General features: G+C 42.5%; 1 protein-coding gene across 1 annotated transcript; it reads right to left on the reverse strand.

Annotated features, from left to right (window-relative positions):
* Positions 1-1,070: 1,070 nt before the first annotated feature.
* atg9a (ATG9 autophagy related 9 homolog A) lies at positions 1,071-9,673 on the reverse strand. Its single transcript, XM_079174473.1, has 20 exons — positions 9,538-9,673; positions 9,186-9,241; positions 8,484-8,635; positions 8,321-8,364; positions 8,119-8,183; positions 7,857-8,006; positions 7,540-7,681; positions 7,293-7,433; positions 7,041-7,161; positions 6,669-6,844; positions 6,444-6,566; positions 6,040-6,227; positions 5,342-5,495; positions 4,456-4,635; positions 4,074-4,280; positions 3,715-3,947; positions 3,364-3,481; positions 2,963-3,233; positions 2,704-2,852; positions 1,071-2,601 (listed from the first exon to the last, which is right to left on the reverse strand). Exons 3-20 carry the CDS (start codon positions 8,584-8,586, stop codon positions 2,593-2,595), a joined length of 2,574 nt encoding a protein of 857 aa, XP_079030599.1. The 5' UTR covers positions 8,587-8,635; positions 9,186-9,241; positions 9,538-9,673; the 3' UTR covers positions 1,071-2,592.
* Between the last annotated feature and the right edge of the window lie 1,040 nt (positions 9,674-10,713).

Consider the following 10,713-nt stretch of genomic DNA (forward strand, 5'->3'; position numbering starts at 1 on the left):
TGGAGGGCCCCGTTACTGTGCCCCTCAAACTACATATCTTGGGTTACACCAAAAACACACAACACCCTCTCAAAGCCTCAACTCTGACCCTTTACAAAAACAGACAGGAGCACATTGCACGTGCACCAATGGAATTATGTCTGATGAAAAAGTTGCTTTTCCTTGAAATTTTCAAAATGTATCCTGCATGAATGGCAGATAATCGTTTTGTTTTAAACTGTTTACATGCTTGCTTGTCATCAACTCTGACCACGATCCCTCAGATTTATTTTTGCAATATATAGATAACATTAAAATGTATGTTTACTCGCTATTTAAGTTATATTTTGGGGGCATTTATACGTAGCCTATAACCTCATGGCTCCATGATAAACGAGTCCTTGTCCAATACCCACCATCCAAGACATGCAACATATTAACCCGACCAACAATATTTCGATAAACTATAGGTTAATATTAACGCGATATTATAACAATTAACATTAAATAAAGCAATTCTAAAATGAAGTGACGTTTGGTCAAAGTGATATGTATAACATAATAGTTGTTAAATTAATGTTGACAGTTCCTTCATAGAGCAATTGGAGATGGGACGCAGGACAAAAAGTATCGTCACCCGAAACGGGATTTGAACTCTTGACCCAGCTAGGAACGAATGACCGATGCTCTGGAAAGCTCTACCTACAGAGATCTCCTCAAGTGGAGATGGGACGCAAGAGAAAAATACAATCGCCCGAACAGGGACTTGAACCCTGGACCCTCAGATTAAAAGTCTGATGCTCTACCGACTGAGCTATCCGGGCTTCGACCATGAACTATATTTGACTGTTATAAAAATTGAATACAGTATAAAAGGTTCTTTGCACGACAAGTTATTTGCATGATAATCCATCCATAAATGCCTTATAGCGTTGTTAGCAGCTAACAGTAGCTAGCGACCCACAGAACCCTAGTTAGCCACCGAATGCTAACTTAGGCTAAGCTAACGCCAATGAGAAATGCAACTAAATATTATGCATATTCAGTCAAGTCACTATCCGTGTCATTTTGTCTTGGCAGTCTACACAAAATCATTGCCCCATTGCCTTGTCTTTAATGGAGGAATTTACAGCTGTACAAAATTGTATTAGACAAGATGTATTAAAAAAAACACAATCATGAATCTAACATTACAGCACAGAAGCAATGCATCATTGCCCTTCACCATATTAACGTGCTTCTTTATCCCCATCCAAGTGCACAGCAGAAAACCAAAACTTTATTCACAACGGTCAATCATCATGGCACATCCCTTTGATAAATAAAATAATTAAGTTATACATACATACAAATAATCCAAGTTAAGTGACACCCTCTCCATTAACAGATTATTAAAGTGCATAATTCTTCTTTTAAAGAATTGCTGCTTAATGACAACAATGAGAACTGGGGAAAGTCATGCTGTTAATTAACAGGACGTTGAGGATGGTCATTCTTCTCAGGGGGTGAGTTCCAACTCTTTAGAAGAATGTGTTTATGATGGTCATGCACTTGTGCTTGAGGGTATTTTGTATGGCACAGAAGTCAATATACATGCTTGAAATAGCCTTGTCTAAGAACCCTGGGTTAAATTAGATTAGAATCAGATGTGTCTGGCTATACATCACAACATGTTGGTCTTTTAATTGTGTAAATTTGATAACTTAATTAAGCTGAATGACTGTTGTGTGAAATAACCTGATAATATATATTTACACAGTGCACGTGATCTACGCTGTACAAGTATATATTCTGAACAACAATCTATCTGTGCAAACTGAGCTAGACTCTGGAAAAGTTTCTGAACATTTGACAAAATTCACATGAACTGTGTTATGCGATACATGCAGAAAGAAATCCAGAAATCCCGTTCCAAAATGTCAGGTGATTTTGATACAATTAGAGGCCTTCATATGTTTTGCGAAGAGGCAGAATGTCAGCTGAAATACAGAGCACAGGGTGGGATACATAGCCTCCCGCTACTGGTACAATAACAGATTCACAAAATGAAAGTCATTGTGTTACCAGCATCGTTCTCAACACATTTTGGTGAATGCTGGTATTGTTGGAGAGACACCATACATTCTTCAAATTTCAGAGAGAAAAATAAAGACGGCACAATTATGATTATTATGATCACATTGTGAGCAAATTGGTATGTATTTTTCTACAGCGGCACAGTGCAAAGAATGAAGTGTTCACACGTTTCAGTAATACATGCACTTTCATTATAAAAGAGTGTAGCGTAGTCTGATGGTATCGATGGCTATTACAAATAACTTGATCCTGTAGGTCCTCTTTTGATCCACAATTCCGATATTTACCCTGTTTAGGCATGTAGTAAGTCATATAGTATCTTTGAATGGTGGATGGTGGCATCAGTCGTAACTTGACCAGGTGATTTTCCCCGTTAAGTGTTTGTAGGAATCACGGTACACCGCTCTTGCACATGTCCATCTCCATCTGTGTCAGATCAGACGGTAAGTCCTGGGAAAAGGTTTAGGTCAGGGACGAGGATGTGTGTCTGGATATCTGTGGAGTTGTGGGACGCTGATACTTATTCACATAGCTCGGTTATGTAATCTAAAGTGAGAGAAGGAAGAAAAAAAAAGAATGTAAATTATACTTTCAGTGCCATCAGGCAAATTAACATCACCCTTCTGATCACACACATACAGCATTCACCTTGTGTATGTGAGGAGGCATGTCATCCTCTGAGCTCTCCTCTGGTAGTGTGTCGTGGTGTCGCGGTGCCGCCTGACCCTCCTCTGCCCACCCTCCCATGGGCACACCACGGGCTGACTTCACTACTTTCCCCCCTGCTCCAAAAGAGTCTGGAAAACAGAAGGACACAGACAGCAGAGTTGAAAAGTACTTCTTAAGAAGAATTACATTCAAATGTATGTGGTGTGAAAGATGGAGAGACAATCAAAAAGATGGGTACCTGTGGGGGATCCACTATGACGCCGCTGGCCGCTGCTGTGTGATGACTCCCCCTCCTGGCCCAGGGTGGTACCGCTGATGGCTGAAGCTGACGTGGGAATGGCACTGGGACTGGGAACTGTGGTGGGGAAAGTGTGTGAGCGAGGGAAATGTCTGGAGTGAGGGTTGGGTTCGCTCCTCACTTCATCAGGGATGCTGTCACTGCTTTCGTCGCTCTCCTGCCTGTGCCACGTGTGACGGGATAGCTCGCCACGGGACTGCTGCTTGTGTATCTACAGGGAAGACAAAATAGAGAGGAGGAAGAATGGGTAGGACCAAAGACGGAGAAGATCTGTGAGATATATGAGAAGACAAATGTGGCAACACAAGCTTCATTCAGTTTTGTCCTGTCCTCCCAATTACCTCATGCATGTAGAGCGCGTGGACGCTCATCTCAGTGGAGGCGTACTCTGACAGGAACAAACTGGTGAGTTGACCCTCCCATGCACTGCTGCCCGAGCTCACAGTCCGAGCATCCGTCCTATAGAAAGAGATTGCAAACAAGAGGAGAAAATGTGGACACGGAGAGGAGGTGATAGGGATGGGAAGATGAGAGTATTGCTTATAAATTAAGGTTTAAACTAGGTTATAAAGATAAAGCTCTTTTAAATTTTGCACTTTGAACTGTGAGTTAGCCTCCACTTTATATTTAGTGTTGTACAGAAAGATGTAGCCTCAATGGAGTTGGGGCATGATGAAGGAGAATGTTCTCACCCAGAGCCTGCCATTGCTTTGCTCATGGTAGACGTGTTGCCCGAAGCCCTGTGAGCTGCACTTAAGCTGCCTCTCAGGTGAAGACTACTGCTGATTGGGGAAAGGGAGCGTAAGGCAGATGCCCCATCGGTTAAGCCAGCTGCTGCCTGATTGGTCAAAGAGCCATCTCTGCCGAAATGAATGGAGGTCAGTGTGGAGGGACCCACCAAAAGGTTTGCAATGAGGCTCCTTGGCTGAAAGAGAGAGTGAGAGAAAGGGCAAGAGACGAGAGAGTAACTCAAATTCAGCCTCTGTAAACGATGGAATTTAACTTATGACCACTGTGATACTTAGGCATGAATATTGGTTTATCCCCGTACCTCAGACTCGGACAGTGAGAGTGGATGTGTGTCTGCCCCTGTGGCCTCTCTGTGAACTCGCTCTTTCAACTGGCTGATGAAGTGCGTGGTCTCCTGGGGAGGCTGCCACTGGGGGTTGGTGATGGCAAAGTGCATCAGAGACAACTCTGTCTTCCCATCCTCTGCCTGTTGGTAGATAGACGCCTCCGTCTTCCCCGCTGACATCCACTACAGAGGGAGGAGAGAGGGTCAACCCACAGATGCACACACTTGACTCTTATTTCACTTGTATTTCAATCTAATGCATGTCACACAGTCTTAAGATAAGTCATTCGGGTATTTTTCAAGTGCGTTTTCATCAGTGTATGTCTGTGTGGCTGCACTTTAAGTGGCCGTCCCTCACCGCAGGGTGTCCATGCTGCCTGATGTCCATCTGGGCAAAGGAACACGTGTCTCCTACCCCGATCACCTCCACAGTGAAGTTCCTGAAGAAATCAATGATCTCCAGAGACTTCCTCCTCAGACAGAAGATCAGGATGATTGGGGTCACGACTGGACTTATCAGCTCCTCTAGAATAAACACCTTGAGGAAAAACAGCGGGGAAAGGTTGACACTGTACACTCAGGTGGCCGAGTAGGGTTCAGCAATCACACCAACAGTATCCTGAACCTCTGATTCGTAAGTTGAGTGTGTTATGTAAAACTAAATCTTGAGGAACTGACTTCATGATTTAAGATTCTAAATGCCCCCAGCTGGGACAATCTGGGAGTGTAGAGTGAATCTATTCCCTTAATAAATACAAGGTGCTTCCTCAGAATAACATTACTGCTTCTTCAGAGCCAACAGCAGAAATCTTTAGTTTTACTCTCTAGATATGAATGCAAATAACGGAAAGAGGGTAATTAGAGAAAAGGAGCTGTGTGTACTCTCTAGAAAAATAGCAGTTATAGAAATAGCAGTTCAGAGAGGATTTGACAAAATAACTAGAGGTCTTTTTCACAGCAGGCATTTTGAGTTGTCATAGTGTAAGTAATAACATTAATGATGGCTTGAATGCATTTATAACTGTCCCAGACAGCCACGTCCATGAGCCAGTTCACACACTAGCAGGGAAACTGAAACCTGCATTATCTAAATGGCTTACATCCACCGTTAATGTTAATTAATTACACCTCATATTCTTCGTGTTATGACATGTTCAAATGTCTACCATGTATAAAACACAGTTTCGATAACTTCCCTTGTGATTACTCTTGATATTTATTCCCAGTTCAGTATCCATACTCACTGCTTTGTACTGGAAGAGCTGGGAGAACTGGTCACGAGTCTCATATCTATGTGCATTGCCCTGCCAGTGGTCAGGCATGTAGTGGATATGAGCCAGGATAACCCTCAACAGCTGCTCAGGACAAAACACCATGTGCTTATCTGGGATAAATGATCTGAAGAGACAGAGACACAGAGGTGATGGAGAAGAAGTCTTACAACTTAAAGAGGTTTAAAAATCAATGGAACATATTTAACTAATTTGTGGAAAAGTGCTTGATAAATAATCCTGTTTGATAGGTTCTGGAATATCTTGCAAGATAAAATTATACAGATATAGAACTGGGTTTTCTTGTTCCCAAATATCTAATTATTTCAATCAAGCGCTTTTAAAAGATTTCAGATAGTTGAGAGCTACTTAAGGAAGGAAACCCTCTTATACTCATCCGTTATAGAGCAGAGTAAGCTGCAGGAGAGCATTAAAGGGATTACAAGTCTGGGTAGCTTTAAAGGGCCAATAAAGAAATGGCTAATGGTTAACAGCGCGAACATCCCACGTAGTTGAAGATTTGTGTCTAATAGTCTGGTTCTGATGTTCAGTTTTATGGTGACGACGGTAGTAACTCAACAATTAACAATGATATAATTATATGTTTGAACTATCTTTTTTAGTTAGATCAGAAAAGCCGACAGACTAACTGGGTGACATTACTCCCTTACCTGCAGACTGTGATACACACTCCGAGCAGAGTGATCGATGAGAGGACATGTTCCACCGCGAGAACGTCCTCGTCATAGATAGTCAGGGCGATGAGGACGGCCAGAAGAGACCCGGCAAAAAACGCTACATTTTTGGCAACCACCGTCAGCAGTGGCGAGAGGAAACAGTTCATATACTTGGATGCAGCCTGAAGGAAACAAAGGAAGAGGAAGAGAAATGGGAGGAAGCAGATTTAATTATTAACTTTACAGGCAGTTGATGAGAGGCACCAGTATCAGTATTAAGAGCAGTTTTTGCACTGCCACGTAGAGGACATGTTTTTGCATTTATAAAAATGTATCAGAGGACAAGCAACTAAAGAGCATCAACTGGTGGCAGGAGATAAGCTATTATCTCATCTGACCTTGTATCCTTTGCTGAGGCGTGACATGAGCTCGTGGTCCAACTCATTAAAGTGCCGCAGGTAACATCGACCATACAGAGACCAGCACCTCGCTCCCAGAGAACCAGGCTCTCGCTTGATCACCTAGGCACACACACACACACACAACAAACTATTGTCTGGAGCACTAAATGAGAACATAAAATGTAGAAGGTTTGTGTGTGTGTGTGCGTGGGAACCACTTACCTCTGTATAACTAAAGAAGGCGTACAGAATCTGCCACACCAGAATGACTGGACACAGCAGCAGGTTGGCAATCCCAATCCACAGGATACGGGATGCTAGCCTGTCGGCCAGCTCAAGCCTGTTACCTCCTCTCTTGTACTCTGATTTCAGGCTCCACTCGTTCTCAAACAGAGAGCCTACAGAGCAACCAAGGTTAAAAACGAAAGGGAAATAAAAAAGAATGCTTCTGTGTAATTCTAAACCTTGACTAATAGGCAAATATATGAGCGTGTACATGCAAATGGTTCATTTCACCTGAATATGACACCATAGAAGGACAGACAAAAACAGGCTGTACATAGAAAATGAATCACATCGTCAGCACGGACGCACCTGGCCCCCAAAAGAAGATGAGCTCAAAGTTGTATTTGAGACCCCGGGTGTAGAACACAGACTCCCCAAGTGCAGGAAGTCGAAATCGCACAGGAAGGAGCGATTTGTTCACCATGGCCACCTTGAGAAGTGCAGGAAGAAGGTTTTGGTTTGAGGTCACACTGTTCTGTTGTTTTAGCAAGTAGCTGCATCAGACATGAATAGTTCAGAAACGAAACAGTGGGATTAAGATGTCATCACAAGCGGACAAACCATGTAGTTCTTAAAGCGGAGGATGCGGTGGTAAATGTCCAGCTCTGTCAGCTCTTTTTTATGGATGCAGATCTGGTGCTCCTTCTGGATCTCCACTATCCGGGCCTGAACCTCCTGCCATGTTGCATAGGGAAGTTCTGACTGAAGAGGAAAAAAAAGCACCAGTTGGTACAATAAATGTAAACAATGCCAGCAAATAAAATATTCTGAATACCCTTCTAAAACAAGTGTCTTTTGTCTGTCTCACCATGGTCATCTTGAGTGCGTTGATGTAGAAGGATCGGATCTCCCAGTAGCAGCAGACGTTGTAGATGAACTTGACCAGGCGATGTAGCCAAAACACCCCAGAGATTATCAACACGAAGATCACAAACGCATTGTCTCGGATACTGCGGGAGAAGATATTCACTTTTATAATTCAAAGACATATACATCCAACTGCATTAAGGTCTCCAGACATACTGAGAACGTCTTAAACATTCATGTTTGAGTGTCGATGGTTCTTTATCTCACGAACACAATCACAAGAAACAATCATTGACTAAATGACAGTGTCACACTCACCGGGCACTGCAGACATCCACTGTGAGGAAGGCATCAGGCAAGGTGACTTTAGATGAATCGGTGTGATTTACAAACTTGTTGGCGAAGAGTATGTCATAGTCCACGCAGTTAGCCAGGAACACGGTGAAGCCAACCACAAACAGCAACTGACTGCAAGGAGAAAGAGAGGAGGAGGAGAGGACATGCTACATCAAGCTCTGCCATACACGGACTTCTCACAGACAGACACAAAAACATAATTCCTGATGGATAGGATACATACACCAGCTCAAAGATCTCTCCCAGCAGCATACAGGTGAATCCATTCTTCTGGTGCAGATTATAGACGTAACGGACGTTAAGGAATATTGTGAATGTATCTGAGGTTAGCAACACGATTTGTATTAAAAGCACAATTCATGCGTCATGGACACTAAGGACACAACACATTAGGAATACCTGCCAAATCCACGTAAAAAGGATATTCTCTGGAAAAACAGGTCCAGGTTTTCTATATGGTGCCATTGGGCTGCAAAATATTGATTACAACATTAGTAACAGTGTTAGCCATCACTATCAGTGTGAGGTGTGTTTCTGTGTGTGTGATAACTTCATGATTTGTTTGTGATTTGCGTTTGCATGTCATACATTTGGCTCCTTCAGGCACGTGCATCAGCAGGTTCTCTTCTCCAGGCGGAGAGTCGCTGTAGGACGCCTCCAGGCGCTGGTACTCTGTGTCAAAGTGCGCCATCGTGACGGCAGCTTACGTCTCACCAGGTAGCTGGGCCCACTGCTACAGACTAGAGACCAGAGAACGGCAGGGAGAGATGAGGGGAGGGCAAGAGGGATGAAGGTACACATACGAGTAAACAGGACGAGGAAGAGGAGGGGAGAAAGGTTTACACCTCATATGATATGTTAATAATCAACTCATTCAACACTTAAGCCCTATATTATGGAAACCATGTAGTCCAGACCACAGCCTCTCATAAAACCACCAAAGTTCCCAAAGAGACTCAACAGATTGTATTGACTCAAGACCAAGATTACATGGTTTAGAGTACGAACAATATATACAACACAATGATGACAAAACAATGGAAACCCAGCAGGAATGAAGTACAACAATAGTGATTTAAGAAGCATCTTATTTCGGCTTATACAACAGAAAAATCTGTCCTTACATCACAAATCAGGGACCATCGTTGTACATGTTAAGTTAGTCTTTACTGTAGGTGGGAAGAAATACTTTAGATCATTGAAATATGTATTAACTGGGGACACGTCTAACGTACATATACTGTCTCAAAGCAGGGCTATGGTGTATGTCAGATTCAGAAACGAGCTTACCTCCATTGCAGTGTAGTACGTCCTCTCCAGTTGTGGTATTTACTCAACATTACCAGCTATAAAAAAAAAAAGGAAGAGACAATTTTTAGGACCATAACAGACTGTAGGACGGGGGGTTTATGTCATATTTCTTTTCGGAGGCAGTGCAGTATAGCACGAGGCTAAACCCAAACGAGGTGAACGAAAAACCTTTTGACTGTTTAGTGGTTATTTGAAACAGGAAAATAGCAGAGACACGTCAGAGTACGAAGACAACACAGCAGAACCGATTCAGGTGTTGTTGTTGTCGTGGTTTTGACAGCACAGGCCTGCCTCCCTCTCAAAAAAACATGTCGCCGCGTGGAGTTCTTACCGTTAGGTTCCTCCACCTCCGCAGCCTTTCTCGTTTTTTTTTATTTTTTATCTAATACCCGTCTTGTTTTCGTTTTTCTTTGGCAGCCTCTTGAAGTCGGGAGTCATACACGAGCCAGTTTCGTTTTCGAAATAGCTAGCCGTGTGGCGTCTGTCACAGCTGTGGGGAAAGGAAGCTTATCCAATCAGAAAGAGAGTTCCCTGACGGTGAGAAGAGCCAACCAATCAGGTGCGGTCAGAGGCGGGCTCTTGGATTCGTGTTTTGTATATATGGACCGACACGCCTTGCGTGATGGGCCTCCTCGACGGGCTCCTCAGTTACAGTGGTTTGTCTAATTAAATGGGTGTTTACTACCACCGCCTGGCCGTTTTAAGTAGCACTACAATACGGTTCTGTCATACTGCAAGGGTACTCTTGGTGATGCTGCTACATGAGGATTCTACATGTACATTAAAAACAATAACGTGGGACAATTCCTGTTATTACACAGATTTTTAATTGATTTTTGTCATCTATTATTGTTGTTTTACATCTTAAAATGAGTCTTTAGAACATGACTTTTGATCAGCTGAACGACATTATCATATAAAGTATGCAGTGAAAGGAATTAAAATAATGGTAACTCTTTATTTTAATATAATTATTTCCTCTAATATCTGAAACGTTTCAAGCAAAGAGCTATGAGGAAAATAGAGACAGTAGTAAGTAAATAAACTTCCACCAATTAATTGATTTAAGGACCTTACTGTGTATTGTTGCTGTAGAGGCCCAAAACATACTATGTCCAAAATGAACAGCAGCCATTACCATGTATAGTCTGCTAGTTTCTGCTATTAAACATTTTTGAAATACATTATTTCTATGTCAAATGAAGCTGAGCGCACACCAACTAAAGATCCTAATGACTTTCTTGGCAAATATTGAGATTCAGACTCAGATTGAGAAGTTGAGAATTCAAAGAGCAGCATGGCCTCTATATGTTTTGTTATTAATGCCAAATAATGTGATCTCTTAAAGATTTGCCTGTGCATCATATTTCTATGAGCATACAGTAGATGGGCAGAGGTAGATGACTCCATAGCACCAAGATGATGCTTTGCAAAGCCAAGCTCACCTTCTGTTGCTCTTTGCTGTGATGAATATTCATACATGATTGTCAAGACTTTGGACAGCTGT

Source organism: Pholis gunnellus (assembly GCF_910591455.1).
Source record: "Pholis gunnellus genome assembly, chromosome: 15".
NCBI lineage: Eukaryota > Metazoa > Chordata > Actinopteri > Perciformes > Pholidae > Pholis > Pholis gunnellus.

Coding starts and splice junctions, on each gene's coding strand:
- atg9a (XM_079174473.1), bottom strand. CDS start 8,586: ATGGCGCACTTTGACACAGAGTACCAGCGCCTGGAGGCGTCCTACAGC. Junction 4,636..5,341: donor AGCTCTTCCAGTACAAAGCA/GTGAGTATGGAT, acceptor TTTTTCCTCAAG/GTGTTTATTCTAGAGGAGCT. Junction 4,281..4,455: donor GGCAGCATGGACACCCTGCG/GTGAGGGACGGC, acceptor CTCCCTCTGTAG/TGGATGTCAGCGGGGAAGAC.